General features: G+C 34.0%; 1 protein-coding gene across 1 annotated transcript in view; it reads right to left on the reverse strand.

Moving 5' to 3' along the window:
• Positions 1 to 18,208, reverse strand: part of SNX2 (sorting nexin 2) — a 61,437-nt gene that overhangs the window by 2,742 nt on the left and 40,487 nt on the right. Inside the window, exons 7-13 of the mRNA XM_052643212.1 lie at positions 17,943 to 18,021; positions 12,385 to 12,460; positions 11,325 to 11,438; positions 10,979 to 11,072; positions 9,344 to 9,549; positions 553 to 696; positions 159 to 170 (exon numbers count right to left, since the gene is read on the reverse strand). Coding sequence (XP_052499172.1) covers positions 159 to 170; positions 553 to 696; positions 9,344 to 9,549; positions 10,979 to 11,072; positions 11,325 to 11,438; positions 12,385 to 12,460; positions 17,943 to 18,021 — 725 coding nt within the window. The remainder of the gene's footprint in view (positions 1 to 158; positions 171 to 552; positions 697 to 9,343; positions 9,550 to 10,978; positions 11,073 to 11,324; positions 11,439 to 12,384; positions 12,461 to 17,942; positions 18,022 to 18,208) is intronic.

Below are 18,208 nucleotides of genomic sequence, written 5' to 3' on the forward strand. Positions count from 1 at the left end.
ATGAACGTTGTGATTAGTGACCAATGGAACAGCTAAAAATAAAATAAATAAATATTTAAGCAATGGAATGATATTTTCCCACTATGTAACTGAAACATTGGTACATACTCTTCAAAGAGCAGGTACATTTACTTTAAGTAATATAAAGGTTGTCCTACCTCTTCAATTTCCTTATTGAAGCATGGCAAAAGAAGTGTATAAATTATAATAAACTTATATAAATTTACTAAAATACCATATATAATACATATATATGGGGGATAATATATAAGTAATTATCTGAAATCAAATTATCTCAAAAGCAAGGTTAATTTAAATGTTTTCCTTGTATGCTTCTTTATCCATTCCATAATTATGTGAAAGTAACAAAGGCTGCTGGAGATTTTTACGATGATCAAAATGTTAAAGTAATTCTAAAAGTTTACAAATTATGAAAAAAATTGTTAAGTGTTGAATGGTTCAGAAAAAAATTCATGAAAAACTATGCATATATGAATGACTTATGGAAAACTTGGGTAAAAGAGATAAATAAAAGCATTCTGTATTAATCACCTCTCTTATTTCATTTTTAGCTTGCTGTATTTTATCTGGTTTGTTAGCAACCATCATTTTTGCTTCAGTTTCACGTTTTTTGAGCAAAGTAATTTGGGCATCTTCCCATTTCTGCCAGCATTTCACTCGATGGTCAAATACACCCTATAAGTGAATGACATAATAATTATTAACTGGGAGCTAACACTGAAATTCTTTCAAAATACCAGAAGTTCTCCATACTGAAAACAATAAAACCAAGTATTTATATGTTATTCTTTATACTAAGACACTGAAAATAAACATGCTAATATCAAAGGAAGCAGATTTCCATACTCATTTACATAAAAAAAACCCACCCAGAACTGGATGAAATTTACAAAATCCATTTCACTAGCCTTTAGGGTTTAAAATGTGACCTATAACAAGGTTTCTAACAGAGTTTTATGCTTTGAAGAAAGACTTTTTAATAGGAAAATGCTGGTATCATATCTACAATTCAAAGTTTTCCTACTAAAATATCAAAAGCAGATTTAAGTTTTGGAAATATGTCAGAAAATTGAAAATAAGAAAAGCTGTAAGATAACAAAAGTAAAGTAAAAATGTGGTGGAAGAGATTATCAATAGCAAATAAAAGAAAAGCCAAACAATTTAAAGGTATAACAAAATGGGGGATGGGGGAAAGAGAGAGAGTCTTACACAAGATGAAAAGGGCAAATGGATGTACTCATCCAGTATGCAGAACCTAATGAAGAAATAAGACATACATACAAAAAAAAGGACAGAAAAATCCAACCAACTCCATGACTTCTTTCAAGGGGTTTGGCAGAGCAAGAACAAGTTAATAGAAATAAGACAGTAATTAGAAATTTCTTTAAAAAAACAAAAAACTGATGGACAGGATGGAATACAACAGTAATCCCTTTCCTAACTTGATGTTGAGGATACATTGATATTTTTTTTAGTATTTATTAATTGAATAAATGAATCAAGCATTAATAGGTGAAACAGTTATTTTCATTTGTTCCAAGTAAAGTGTTCTGGATCAAGAAATAGTAAATTAATAAATGTTCTTATAAGAACTTGATGAAAAAGAAAGCACCTAGATTGCGTATTTTAAAAATGTAGGCTTTGGAAAAAATCAAATTTGGATTCAAATACTAGTTTTGTCACTTAAAACTTTGGGTAAATTCTCAAAATACCCCCAAAACTGGGTAGATGACCCAAAGTCACTTGACTTTGGGTTCAGTTCAGTTCAGTTCAATCGTCAGTTGTGTCCGACTCTTTACGACCCCATGAATTGCAGCACGTCAGGCATCCCTGTCCATTGGGTAAATTCATTTAATTTCTATAATCCCCACAGTTCTCTCAAATATAAGAGGAAAAAGAGATCTAGATTTATGCACTGGAAATAAAATGAAAAAAGTATACAGCATGCACAGTGACTTAACCTACCAGATGTTTAATAATTAGAAGATACTATTACGGCTTACATATAAGTAACATACACACATAAATGTAGTTGATTAACTAGATTTCTACTAGAAGTGCACATAACAATAACTTAGTAGCGAAAAAAATAATCGGACTGTATTCAGAAAAATACATGTTCTGTATTTGTATATTATGAAAATGTGGGAAATAATACTAAAAATTCCAAGTCAACAGAAAGTTCTTAAAGACCATACACATTTTAATTAATCAGGACAAGAGACATCCTAGACAAACTGTTAAGTTAAAAACACTCTATCTATAGGCATTGAAATCCATTTTATGAGATTTGTCATCTCATATCATTTCTCTTCTCTCAGTAGTGAGTCTTAGTGTCCTCTCTGCTTTTCTTGTTTAAAAGACCATATTCGCCTTAAAACATTTCTCATTATGAATTAATTTTCCTTCAGCCAAATTAAAGTGGGCCAAAATCACAAAAGTAACAAATCTAACACAAATACATTCCAAAAGTCACTATCATTTAAAAGAAGCAATCCCTGTGCCTTACCATATACACAAATTTTAAAAGTAATTTAAGATTTTTAGGCCTAGTTTTCCTTTAATTGGACAGAGCCATATCAGTTCTTTATTTATAAATTCCTCTGTTCAATAACTAAATTTATTATTTAAAATATTTCCCAACACAGGGCAGAAGCGAACTAAAACACCCTTTAATTTTAATATTTGCTAAAGTTCTTAACTTTCTGAAAAGGCAAAAATGATAGGATACTGAAAGAGGAACTTTCCAGGTTGTTAGGTGCCCAGTATGCTACTGGAGATCAGTGGAGAAATAACTTCAGAAAGAATGAAGGGATGGAGCCAAAGCAAAAACAATACCCAGTTGTGGATGTGACTGGTGATAGAAGCAAGGTCCGATGCTGTAAGGAGCAATATTGCATAGGAACCTGGAATGTCAGGTCCATGAATCAAGGCAAATAGGAAGTGGTCAAACAAGAGATGGCAAGAGTGAACGTCGACATTCTACGAATCAGAGAACTCAAATGGACTGTAATGGGTGAACTTAACTCAGATGACCATTATATCTACCACTGTGGGCAGGAATCTCTCAGAAGAAATGGAGTAGCCATCATGGTCAACAGAAGAGTCCAAAATGCAGTACTTGGATGCAATCTCAAAAAAGACAGAATGATCTCTGTTTATCTACAAGGCAAACCATTCAATATCACAGTAATCCAAGCCTATGCCCCAACCAGTAACGCTGAAGAAGCTGACGTTGAAGACGTCAAGACCTACAAGACCTTTTAGAACGAATACCCAAAAAAGATGTCCTTTTCATTACAGGGGACTGGAATGCAAAAGCAGGAAGTCAAGAAACACCTGGAGTAACAGGCAATGGAATATGGCCTTGGAATATGGAATGAAGCATGACAAAGGCTAATAGAGTTTTGCCAAGAAAACGCACTGGTCATAGCAAATACCCTCTTCTAACGACACAAGAGAAGACTCTACACATGTGTAAACACCAAACTCAGACTGATTATATTCTTTGCAGCCAAAGATGGAGAAGCTCTATACAGTCAGCAAAAACAAGACGGGGAGCTGACTGTGGCTCAGATCATGAGCTCCCTATTACCAAATTCAGACTTAAATTGAAGAAAGTAGGGAAAACCACTAGACCATTCAGGTATGACCTAAATCAATCCCTTATGATTATACAGTGGAAGTGAGAAATAGATTTAAGGGACTAGATCTGATAGACAGAGTGCCTGATGAACTATGGACAGAGCTTCCTGACACTGTATAGGAGACAGGGATCAAGACCATCCCCATGGAAAAGAAATGCAAAAAAGCAAAATGGCTGTTTGGGGAGGGCTTACAAATAGCTGTGAAAAGAAGAGAGGTGAAAAGCAAAGGAGAAAAGGAAAGATATAAGCATCTGAATGCAGAGTTCCAAAGTATAGCAAGAAGAAATAAGAAAGCCTTCTTCAGCAATCAATGCAAAGAAATAGAGGAAAAAAACAGAATGGGAAAGACTAGCGATCTCGTCAAGAAGATTAGAGATACCAAGGGAACATTTCATGTAAAGATGGGCTCGATAAAGGACAGAAATGGTCTGGACCTAACAGAAGCAGAAGATATTAAGAAGAGGTAGCAAGAATACACAGAAGAACCGTACAAAAAAGATCTTCACGACCAAGATAATCACGATGGTGTGATCACTCACCTAGAGCCAGACATCATGGAATGTGAAGTCAAGTGGGCCTTAGAAAGCATCACAATGAACAAAGCTAGTGGAGGTGATGGAATTCCAGCTGAGCTATTTCTAATCCTGAAAGATGATGCTATGAAAGTGCTTCACTCAATATGCCAGCTAATTTGGAAAACTCAGCGGTGACCACAGGACTGGAAAAGGTCAGTTTTCATTCCAATTCCAAAGAAAGGCAATGCCAGAGAATGCTCAAACTACCACACAACTGCACTCATCTCACACGCTAGTAAAGGAACGCTCAAAATTCTCCAAGCCAGGCTTCAGCAATACGTGAACCGTGAATTTTCAGATATTCAAGCTGGATTTAGAAAAGGCAGAGGAACCAGAGATCAAATTGCCAACATCCGCTGGATCATGGAAAAAGCAAGAGGGTTCCAGAAAAAGCATCTATTTCTGCTTTATTGACTATGCCAAAGCCGTTGATTGTGTGGATCACAATAAACTGTGGAAAATTCTTCAAGAGATGGGAATACCAGACCACCTGACCTGCCTCTTGAGAAACCCATATGCAGGTCAGGAAGCAACAGTTAGAACTGGACATGGAACAAGAGACTGGTTCCAAATAGGAAAAGGAGTACGTCAAGGCTGTATATTGTCTCCCTGCTTGTTTAACTTCTATTGCAGAGTACATCATGAGAAACGCTGGGCTGGAAGAAGCACAAGCTGGAATCAAGATTTCTGGGAGAAATATCACTAACCTCAGATATGCAGATGACACCAGCCTTATGGCAGAAAGTGAAGAGGAACTAAAAAGCCTCTTGATGAAAGGGAAAGAGGAGAGTGAAAAAGTTGGCTTAAAGCTCAACATTCAGAAAACGAAGATCATGGCCTCTGGTCCCATCACTTCATGGGAAATAGATGGGGAAACAGTGGAAACAGTGGCAGACTTTATTTTTTGGGGCTCCAAAATCACTGCAGATGGTGACTGCAGCCATGAAATTAAAAGACGCTTACTCCTTGGAAGGAAAGTTATGACCAACCTAGATAGCATATTCAAAAGCAGAGACGTTACTTTGCCAACAAAGGTCCATTTAGTCAAGGCTATGGTTTTTCCAGTGGTCATGTATGGATGTGAGAGTTGACTGTGAAGAAAGCTGAGCGCCGAAGAATTGATGTATTTGAACTGTGGTGTTGGAGAAGACTCTTGAGAGTCCCTTGGACTGCCAGGAGATCGAACCAGTCCATTCTAAAGGAGATCCGTCCTGGGTGTTCTTTGGAAGGAATGATGCTAAAGCTGAAACTCCAGTACTCTGGCTACCTCATGCGAAGAGTTGACTTATTGGAAAAGACTCTGATGCTGGGAGGGATTGGGGGCGGGAGGAGAAGGGGACGACAGAGGATGAGATGGCTGGATGGCATCACCGACTGGATCGACCTGAATTTGAGTGAATTCTGGGAGATGGTGATGAACAGGGAGGCCTGGCATGCTGTGATTCATGGGGTCGCAAAGAGTAGGACACGACTGAGGGACTGAACTGAACTGGAAGTTCTTAATATATATCAAAGGGTCTTCTCAGTGACATACTAACTGAAACTAATCTGGTCTCTGCCCAGCTTATTTCATAACATTCCAGAACCATCACATGTTTACTGTGGTACAGATACAGGAACCATGACAAAGGCGAAATGATTGAAGTCTCATTATGTTAGGAAAAAAATTAATCTTAACTCCATAAAAATTAACTTTTTCTTCATTTGTCTTTCTACCCTTGTAACACTAGAATATAAAGAGAAAATCAGAACCACACTTAATCTTCTAAAAATGTGATCTTAAAAATCAAATTAATGTTGAGGTTTGACAGAAACCAACAAAATTCTGTAAAGCAATTATTCTTCAGTAAAAAATGTATTTAAAAAAATCAAATTATAACTTCATGTATACCTCTGCATGGCAAGATACTAATCCACTCTGGTATAACCAGTTTCATCTGTAAGAGGGAAACATTTAGATTGGTGATTTACTTTAGACTCCACACCCCTGGCGATTCTGTGGTACCTATCTGTATGCAAGCTAGTCTAAGTTAGATAAGGTTGCAGTTGTGGAGCACTTTTCCTAGCCAACCAGGAAATTTGAGGCTGTAATTTTAATTTTTTCCCATTGTAATTTAACTAATACCATATTCTAATTCAGTGGATCTGAAAGTATGTGGCCCAGATTCCTGGAGTCCTGAAAGAATGCTGATTATACAGACAAACAATGAAGATGCTAAACTCCTTGGGGAATCCATCTATTGCTTTTTAAAAAATTGCATTTTATATATTTTATACATTTACTTTCAGAGTTAAGAATTCCTTAAAAAGAATTCTAGTGCTGAAAACACTGAAAACTACTACCTCAATTTCTGACCCTACTCTATAGAGGTTCACAGGAGGCCAACACATGAGAATGTATGTAACGAGTTTACCATTTAATACATGTCAGTTAACAGTACTACCCAAAATGTGGAGTCCCAGATGTCAGAGGCTATACAAAAGAGGAACACAGGAATTTTCTGGCTTCAAGGCCAGAACTGGGGAGTAGTTTGAGCAGGTGAACTTTTATCTTTTCCTTTAAGACCCCAATTTCTCCTGTTCTCAGCACCCTCACTTTAAGGTAGTTCTCAAAGTGCTTTAGCTTCAAAATTACCATCATTTTGAGAAATGCTCTCCATATGGATAGAACAAAGGCCTAAGTAGTATTAAACAGCTATTATAAATCAGTAAGACCAAAAAAATAAAAGAAAATTGGGCAAAGGACATAAACAGTTCATAGAAAAAAGAAATGCGAAAGGCTTACCATTTGTAAAAATGCTTACATTCACAATAACTCAAGAAATTAAGACTTATACCTTTCCAGAGAGTAACATGGCAGTGTTCATGGATATTTAAAATTCATATATCCACTGGTCAAGTAATTCTACTTCTAGGGATTTTATGCCCAAAGAGTTACTATCAAAATACTTAATATTTAATTTTAGACTGATCAAATAATTCAAGGTCTATCTATATGCTAAATGACAGACTATGATTAACCTTTAAAAGATTACAACATATATTTACCTAAACTGATAAACAGATCTCTTAGAAATGGAGTGGGTAAAAAAACAGGCAAAGAACTGTGCATATAGTATGCTTCTTTTTGAAGAAGGAAGAGATGAATGGAGAGAAAAAGGTGGTTGAGAAAAAGAGATAGAAAGGAAAAAAAAGAAAATTAGTTTCATACACATGCATGGCTAATTCTGTTAAGACACCTCACAGTATCTGACTGAGGGAAGAAAGATTAGAGGTCTTAGGTAGAAAAGAAATTTACCCTTTAGGACTGCTAAAATTATTCTATGCATGTATTACTTATTCAAATACAAACAAATTAGTTTAAATTTAAAAACAAACAAAAAATAAAGACCAAAAAAATTATGTCATTCATAATTTCTCAACTCCTTTATGAAATAGAGTTGGGCTAGGTTTCAGTAGAAAATCAATCTCAAACAGCTTTATGCATCTTAATGTATAACTTGACCACAGACCATACTAATTTAGTATTTCCCAAAGGGTGTTCCATATATGTGCAAGGACATTAAGTGGAAAAGAATTCCTGTTCATATGAATTTGGAAGCCTCCAGATTAAACAAAATGTCTATTTCACTTTTTTTACTACTGGACAGTCTTGAGCTTTTAAAATGTACACTGAATCCACAAGACAGGGATATCACAAACATTATCTCAAAGACTTAGTTGACTGTGGTACATTCTTCAGTGTCAGTGTGCTGTAGGAAACATTCTGGGATGTGAATATAACTGTGACTTCATGAGATGCAAAAATCCAGTAAGAAGGTAGAGGCAGTATGAGACAAGCTGTTTTTGAAGGATGAGCATCCATCACACAGGAAGAATAACACTGAGAGGGAGTCTTCTCCCAGGTTAGCTCTTCTCAGCATGTACTACCTCTCAGACAGTGCCAAGTGTCCCTTTCTGAACCCACAGGTTTTTTTCTGGAGGTGTTATTCTTCCTAACAACAGCTCTCATGCTAGTGGGAGTTCTGAAACGAGGTGAGAGTACGTAGCAGAGAAACAGGAACCATTATCTATAAACTGAACTTCTGTGTATCACAAGTTGCCTATTTAAAATGAAGTATACTCTAATAACTATATCAACATCTTTAAATAACTGAAAAGAAAAATTAACCACCAGGAATATGAAGAGTGACATCTAAGAGTAAATACAAACAAAACTGGTAATTTAGCGAATCCTAAACCTAAGAAGGAGCCTCTATGCAGTGCTAAGAACCCTCTAGCAATAACCGTCATTAGCCTGAGAACAGAATCACCTAGAAGATGCAATGCATCAATGTTCTGATTATAGATGAATATCAATCTGATCAGACTTAAGCTGAAAAACTTTTGTGTAAGAAAGCAAGGAACAAGGTTGCATTAACTTTCTAGATGTCTGAATTCAAAGTAAGCTTCCAGTTCCCCTTATTCCATAACTAATGTTCGTAACAATACTTCAAAGACACTATAAGATCTTAAAAAGTATATTCCAAAACATGTAATAGACAAAATAACAGTTCAATTATCTGAATATTGGAGATATCTGTAAAAGACTAATTTTTATTAGTTAACATGATTACTTTCTCAATTATTCAGAAACTTAAGACTGCTCATCCTCAAACATTACAACTTGAAAACACAGTTCTTTATCTAATCTAGCCCCATGTCATCTAGAAATACATGATGACCACACAAAATGTTTTCTTAGAGTCTAAATTCATGCTAAAGTCACCATTAAATATATTCATGCAACAGTCAGTCAGTTCTGGTTTTGTCTGATTTAGTTGCAAATTTCTATATGTAAATATGTAAGTAAGTATGTATTGGTTTTACCGTATTTGGCATCCTTGGATCCCTTAAAAAACATCAATTCTGTCTATGGTATTAAGCCATGGGGAAGAGAATATTAAGTTATGAATAATCATCTTGAAATTATTTTATACATATTAGTATAGTCATGTAATTTACATACTTAAATGCATGCCTAATAGGAAATCATATTCTTCTTATAAGCAAAAAAGTGAAGTACGAAAAATTCAAGGAAGATTACAAAATAAAGCTTACTTTCACTGCAGCAATAAGACGAATGTAGTCACTAAGTAGTTCTGAAAACATATAAAAGTCAGCAAAAGCTTGTTCTTGATGTAACTGGTCTATCTTCTCCTCAACCTCTGCAAGCTGAGACAAAGCTCTAGATAGAGCAGTATGATCTTCAGAATTACCTAACATGGCAGCACTTTTAGCAAAGGCAGCTGTGTTGGCTGAAAGTTCTGAAATAGAAAAGCATTCATTTTTAGTGTTCACTAGTGAAGTTCTTAAATATTGCACTGATATTTTACATTCTCTTTAAATTTTATCTATTTACAAGCTGCTCAAATATTTACACTGTAAAGCAATATGCTCCAATTAAAAAATAAAAAACATATTTAAAAATAATAACATGAAAAAACAGTCATTAAAATGCCTTGGACATATAAATGTCAACTGTTCAGAGCTGTACTGAAAATTTAGAAGTACACTGCCTATACTCCTAGGGTATAAACTATGTTTAAAAATTTAATATAATAATCTCCCTTTCCATTCTCCTCTTAAGTGCTTCTCTGTCTAGTCCTAAAAAAGACAAAAAATAAATATTTTTTTATGGAAAGCACTGGGAACACTCACAATTGATTTGTATTACATTATCTGGCCTTTAAACATGTATTTATCATTGAAAATAGCAATTTTTATGAGATTATTATTTAGCACACAGGAAGAAAACAAGGCAAAACTGTATATATAATTCACATAAATCTTGTTCTTTTTTTCTTTGTGTGCAACACCAATGCTTAGTGAAATATTAAGTATTTTTGAATGTGATCATTTTAAACACATCAAACAGAAAAACAGATGTCGAGAACTAACGATTACTTTGCCTGGATTTGCTCTGTTGCTCTCCATTTCATGAAGTTCTCTTAAAGAACCATAAAATGTTCCCGAAGAGAATATAAATAGCAAAAACTGTTATAAACCACTTTCAATAAGTAATATATTAGTAGATTTTTGTAATTACTTTTTTTTGCAATGTATTACTGATAATGGCACTTACAGGTAATAAATTATTTACTAAGTGGTTTAGAAAGTATTCTAGAAAGATAATTACTTACTAAGTGTTTCAGAAAGGTAGTTCTAGAAGTCATGTATTCTTTAAAAATAAAACCAAAAACATCTCACAATGGAACAAAAAATTAGAACTCAATTTTAAAATGAATTTTAAACACTCCCCTTTCTGGGTTTTTAAATATTGTGGCTGAAAAATGAAGCAAATGCTTCACAGTTCTTTAGGAAACATAGGCACAAAACTACATTTTAAAGACAAATTTCAAATATCAATTTTTGAATTTCATTCTTTGAGTTACCAATAAGACATCTTCATTCATTCAATATATGCTTAACACACACAGAGTTAATTATCAAGCAGTTTTAATCTAAAATTCAAAATATACTTTTACGAACCTAAGATTTTTCTCCTTCTAAACTAGAAGATTAAAATACAACAAAAAATATTAAGTAACAAAGTTGAAACAGAAAACATCCTCTTAAAACTTTAAAATGATCACATTCATTTCACAACTTTAAAATAATCATTTTTAATAAAATTTAATAAAATATCTGAATTAACTTACAGTGTTAAACATATAAATAACAAGACAAACAAACCTTTTCTATGACAGACCAAGGCTTCAACACTGGCATGAAGTTTCCTAAGTTGCTGATCCAGATTTTCAAATTGCTGCTGCTTTTCTTCAAACCACTAAGAGAAAAATGAAAAATGGAGCTAATTTAGCCAGAACAAACCAGTGTAAATTAGGTTACCAATAGCAAGCTACATTCCTTGTTTTAAAGTAACGAATTAACCATGTATAACCATGGTGGTCAACTGATGTGCTGAGAACTACACTCAATAAGCAAATTAATATCCTATTTTCTACTTGTACAGCTTTAAAATGCAATTGTTGGGCTCATTAATTCATCTCATTATTCAAGTCGAAAAATCAGCTCTTACTGCATCCGATTCATTCATCTTGATTGTCATTTTGTTGACAGCGTCGGCAGCCTTGTTCACCATCCTCAATATTCCTGCTCCACTCAGAGCCTGTGTATTAACTGCTCTAGGCAGCTGGAATTGAATGACAAATAAGGGCAAACAAACCGGTTAAAAGCCTAGAGGTTTAACTGGCCACAAAAGGGACTGCCCCCACATAACACCCCCGAAAAAAAAAGAAAAGAAAAAAAGGAGGTTGTATTTTCTTCACTCTCATACATTTCAATAGTGAGATCTAATTTCTCAAATACACTACTTGTACATTCTCAAAGGAAAACTTAAAAAATAGACTTTCCATTTGTTTTTCTTCTGCACGTTTACATTTAGATGGAACAACACTCTGTTTGTCAAAATATATTAAGAAATTGCCAAGCACCTTAACACTGGCCACCTGTTTGCTAGCAGATATAAACTGTTTAAAAGGAAAAAAGGAGAAAGTCTTGAGAAAAATCTCCTTATGCTTAGTCAGGGCTGTACGATTTGGAATTTTTTTTTTTTTTTAAACAATTCTGGAGTTCAAGAAAATTAAAAATATCTCATATGGTAACAATTAGAGGATAAAATGTGCCAAATATAAAGATCAGCATGGTTATAATTAAGCTCTTTCAAATCACACATTTCCATTTCAAAACCTTAATAAGACTATTAGAATGTAGATATACAAACCCACATTCAACTATCTCTAAAATGAGATCTGAATAAACTTATTTCAACACAATGTCTAAACAATGACTTAGGGTATTCAGAACTAGACTATTTGTAAGCTATTCTTTTAAATCTGGTTTTACTATATTTCAAGAAAGAGAATAATCATCCTACAATTATTGATATGAAGATGATATTTTGCTATGAATTTAGTTAAGTAATTAAAGCACTAAGCAAAAAAAACCCCCACAACACATTGCTTTATTCCATTTATTAATGCAGTTGTTTACTGAATACCTATACTTATATATAATTACTACACTGATAATCATAAAAGAGAACATTTACATATAAAAATTTAAAGTAGAAATAGTACCTCCGAACTTTCTAAGAACTGCCTTAAATCAGGATCCTGTAGTAAAGTTGGATGCTTTACTGTTCTTTGAAGATACCTAGATTTAAGAATAAAATGCTCCTTTATTTATCAGTAGCATCTTATTTTAAATCTTATTTCAACAAAAGAATATTTAAAAATTTAAAAAAGATGCTTTCTGTTTGCTTCCTATCAGTTTGCTTTCATTCTAATTATGTAGAATTTTACAGTAATTTAATAATTAAAAAGCTTTGCACTCATCTTTTGAAAATCTATAATTATGTAAAAAGAGGCACGGTAGTGGGGTAGGGGTAGGAATGGAGAGATGTGAAATTACTTACCAAACTTCTCATTGCAAAATATTAGAGTTAGGGTACATATCTAAGTTTGTCAAACAACTCTATCTTTTGGCAGGTCAGTATGTCCCCAGTCATTATTATATATACTCTAGTAATATATGTATTACTAATTAGTCCAAACTATTTTTTTAATTGCCATCATTACCAAAATGGAGAATAGCCTACCAATTTTTTCCCCCTTGGCAGTAGATTTAAATTATCAAGTCAGTTTTGATCCTCATTTGATAAGGACGAAATTTTTGCAACATTTCTATTTCTAGGGTTTTGCTATTTTTGATGTTTTCCTTATACGACATCACATAAAATAAAAAGTAAACAGAAACATCACTATTAAATCATTATCAGCTTACTTTAGTAATTTTCCTTTACGAGAAAAGGTCAAACTCTGACAGTCACAATAAATTACCAATCCTTTTTTCATAAGAGAAAAAATTCCACTATTTGAATCACTGCTACTTATCTAATCCCATTTTTTAAAAATTGCTCTTTCCCCAGATTAATAATTACATGCATTAATGTTTCAATTATAATAATTTGCCTAACAGTTAATATGCCTTTATTCTATTTACACAGAACAGATTATAGAATATGCCTAAGAGTTTCTGGGGAAAAAAAATAAAAGCTCAAACGTTAACTTCTGTTTTTATATATTTAAATAAAATACTTACCATATTAAACTTCATTTTAAGTCAACAGCTCACGTAAGGGGTCATTATAATAGAAGTGGTATTTTAAAAAAATATTTGCCGCTTAGTTTATGAAACTAAAAAACAGTACAGTAGGAACACTAATCCTGTAAGTTTGAGAAATGTTGAACTTTTCCACTGGAATTTTACTTAATTTTAACACTGAAGTTCTCTAGTGCTACTCTAGCTGAGTTATTAAGTTGTTTAGGACTGTGTACTGTTTAAAAGCAGTTTGCATAAGTTGTTCATCTGAGTGCACAAAACAGCTGGTAAGTAGCAAGCACTTAAGACATTCATAAAATGAACAACCAAGGAAGACAAAACATCTAGTACACAACCTTTAAGAAAAACTGCAGTATTTCAAACGTAAATGGAAATAGCTAATACTCCTTATATTCTAAAATAACTTTTTAAAGTGAGTTCTAGTGAGAATTTTTGAGTTCTACTAAGTGAGAATACTAGTCTCATGCAATATTCCAAGAAAAAGAGTGTTTCTATAACCAAGAAAGTTTGAGATATATTATGTACATATTCCTTTAAGATTCATAGTGAATAGCAGCATATTAAATGCTGTGAGAAGTACTGCAGGAAAAAGATCTGGTTTAACTTTGTTAAAGCCTATATTAATAAACCTCAACTGACAGTAGATTTCTTTTTTTCACCTTAAAACATACTAGCATTTTGAGGAATCGACATTGAAAAACTATGTTCTAGAAAAAGACAATAGAACTTTCTTAAGAGTTACATGAAAATAAAGAGCAATTAACCACTTTAAAAAGCTATTAAACATATATAATGTTAAAATTAAGAAAAGAAACATAAAACGGATTTTTAATTGATTAACTACTTGTAACTATACACCAATTCAGAATTAAGGTCAGAGAAGGCTATAGACAGGTAGAAGAAAGATGAACAAAAACGAATGTGGGAAGAACACACTGAAAATACAATAAAAAAGAGGTATTGGGGAGCAGAACAGACACTGAAGGAAGACATAAGTGAAAGATGCTTGGAACTGATGAAAAGTAAGTGTCAGACTCTGCAAGAAGTGGTCAGCAGTTAGTTCTTAAGATTTGTGCTAAGGAAAGGTTATCAGTATATTTATAATCACTAAGGGCTTTCAACTGCTTCCCTGGTGGCTGAGATGGTAAAGAATCTGCCTGCAATGCAGGAGACCTGGGTTTGACGCCTGGGTCTGGAAGATCCCTTGGCAACCCACTCCAGCATTCTTGCCTGGAGAATTCCATGGACAGAGAAGCCTGGAGGGCTATAGTCCATGGGGTCGCTTTCAAGTTTCTACTTACTTACCAAAACAAAATAAAGCAGGTTATACAAAATGCCTGAGAGAAACAGAGTTAAAGATATTTCTCTTGCTTTAGACTCAAAGATAACAGAGAGAGACCAAGAAGGCAAAAAGAAGCTGGGTCTCTGATGACATTCATTTGTTCATTCAACAAACATATCTTGAGCATTTACTACACATCAGTTACTGTTCTGAGTACTCAAAATGTATCAATGAACAAAAGAGAACAAGATTCCTTTCCTACTGAAGCTTATATTAGAAAAAGAAGACAGACAACAAATCATAAAAATTATGTAATATGAGATAAGATGGCAAATGCTGTGGAGAAACGAAAAGACAAGTAGAGAAAGGACAAGTAAATGGGATCAGTGAAAGTGAAAGTTGCTCAGTCATGTCCGACTCTTTGCAACCCCATAGACTATGTAGTCCGTGGAATTCTCCAGGCCAGAATAATGGAGTGGGTAGCCTATCCCTTCTCCAGGGGATTCTTTACCAACTGAGCTACTAGGGAAACCCAATGGGATCAGTGGTTGATGGCAATTTAAATAGAATAGGTCAGAAAAGGTGATACCTGAATGCCTGAATTTTAAACAGGTAATGGAATTAGCCATGCGGATACCCCAGGAGCAAAAGCTTTATAGGATGTGCTACAGAGGATAGGGGAGTGAAAACCCAGGTGAGAAAATGCCTGGGATCTTTGAGGAGCAGCAAAAAGGTGAGTGTGGCCTAAAGCACAGTGATCAAGGAAGATATGAGATCAAGTACGTAACAGAGTGAGCAGTGCATGTCATGGAAGATTTTATAGGTCATTATAAGGATTATGGCTTTTATTGAATGAAATTAGATGCGTGTATGAGTGGGGATGATTCATGTTTTAAACAGATGACACTGGTGGTTATATTAAAAAAAGATTAGAGGTACAAAGATGGAAACAGGGAGATCAACGCGGAGTCTACTGAAGTTAATTCAGACGTTTCAACTAGTAGTGAACAGGTGAAAAATCTGTTGTCCAGATATCAAAAGGAAACAACAGGATTTCCCGATGAATTTGATAACATTAAACACCTGCCTACCTCCAAACCTTCTGATATGAGTGGGTTAATCAATCTACACTTAACTGTTGAGGCTTTGCCAGCTGGGTTTGCAGGTACGTATTATGATACACTTACATTTTTAGAGAAAAGGAACAATGAATTTAGGTTAAATAACTGGTCCAAGACCTCACAGATAGTGTGCAGTGCATAATGGAGTGCCGGTTTCAACACAGAAAGGATTCTAAAACCCTATACACTACTTCATGCTACTTTACATTTCTCAGTTTATATTTAGAGAAGTGTATCCTTACTATAAAACAAACTCAATATGCTCATAAGGTAACACACGAAGCACTCCTAAGAAAATCAAGTGAGCTATCTTTAGGATACTTAGAAGACGTAGTTTCTGCTTACTGAGTGTGGCACAGAAGGAACGTTTGGGTTAACCACTCCCTTTCTCTTCTCATATTTTAACACCAGATATTAATCCTTTTGCTCAAGACAGTCATCTGGATTCTCAAAGTTCAACAAATAAATAACTATGTAAATGACTACTAGAGCATATACGAAGAAATACATCCTTGACCCGCCAGATCCAACTAGGTCGTATATCCCACAGAAATGCCTAAATGTTTAAATTTTAAGAAATGCCACAGAAAACTCACAATAAAAATCATTCCAGTTCCTCTGTTTCTGTACCTTTACACCTGCATTTTCTTTAGTTATCTTTTCTAATGTACAATGAACTCATAATACGCTTCATCACTACTGCAAATTATACTAAGGTATTGATAGTATTTAACAAGCAATATTTACTAGTCAAAAAACTATCTTCACAAATACACTAGGTCAAGCTTCGATACTTCCTTAAAACTCTCCTCAGTGTTACATAGTGAATGAAAGTACGGTTTAAGTACTATGCAATGCATTCAAGTTAAAAGAAAAGGTGAGTGGACAACCAAATATGTCCTTGGTACAATAAATCTTCATTAAGTTTCTTATCAAGGATGTCATCCAAAATATTTCAAATTTACTCACAGAAAAACAGGACTGGAAAGGCTTCTCAAAAGGTCATGGTTATACTTTCAGGAAGAACTAAGTGAAATCAAGGCAGTACATTATCTATCTTTATTCTTAAACATACTCAGTCTACAAATTCTTTCACAACAGAATCAGTTCTAATGCCTAAATTAAACTTCTATTGATGCAATTTAAATCTTTTTCCAGAGTGACTGCTAGTCTCACAGACATAATCTCATCTTTTAAGTCTTCTCTAACATAAGATTTTGAGTTACACACTAGCTTTTCTTATTATGAATTGTTCAAACCTGACTTTACTGTGGCATTTTTTAAAAACTGAAATAATTTATTACTAAAATCCAGAAATATGTTGTCTCAAAAAGAGTTTTAAAAACTAATTTATACCCAGTAGATATATATGCTATTTCCTAAAAACTGTCCTTATCTACTCTAACCACTAATTTTAAGCCAAGAGAGAAAATAAAACAAATAAGCAAATTTGATTAAAAATAAAAACAAAAAAAACCCTATGATAGTAGCAAGTATTTTAAATCTAGGTAATTACCAACTATAAGGTGAACTTTAAGACAGTTTTGAACTTGTTTTCTCACATTTTCAGCACAGAAAGGAAGAAATGTTAAGATTCTGGGAGTAGATTCCTCCCATCCATTTCTCTTTGAGTTGGCCACAATGGACACAAGTCTTCAGAGCTATAGGAAATGTGTCAGGTCAAGAAGCATAAAAGAAGGTACAGCATATGTATCTATCAGCCTTTAACTATACAGTCAGTTCAAGCACTGACTAACCCTTTTGTACTTTCAAATCACAATCAACTATAAAGAATTGAAGGAGGGAGCACAAACCTAATTTTTCATTGTATTTAATAATATTTCAATATCACTAACTATTCAAAAGAAAAATTAATGTAGATAAAGACAAGTATCACTTTGTTATGAGAATTAATAGAAACAGAACAAGATGACAGTACCATACTTTTTAATGGACCAATTTTCTTTAAAAAAGCTCATAGCACTCTTAAGAGTAATCGAGTGGTACTTCAGAATTTTCATATTTAATAATATACTTGTGCCACTTAATGGAATCAGACTTATATTACTGAAAAAACATAAGAGTAATAAACATAGCTGATTAGAATTACCTTTCAAGAGCTGCTCTCCTTTTTTCTACAAATTCTGTGGATGATGAATCTTCTTTACCCACCTTGACCTTGGTCATGCCTTTGAAAAAATTGAATGAGAGTCACGATTTTCTACTACCGAGAAACATTCTTTTAAAATAATTTCTGCATAATTTGGCTTCCCTGGTGGCTCAGAGATGGTAAAGAATCTACCTGCAATGCAGGAGACCCAGGTTCAATCCCTAAGTTGGGAAGATCCCCTGGAGAAGGGAATGGCTACCCATGCC

The sequence above is a fragment of the Budorcas taxicolor genome, chromosome 7 (assembly GCF_023091745.1).
Source record: "Budorcas taxicolor isolate Tak-1 chromosome 7, Takin1.1, whole genome shotgun sequence".
Lineage (NCBI taxonomy): Eukaryota > Metazoa > Chordata > Mammalia > Artiodactyla > Bovidae > Budorcas > Budorcas taxicolor.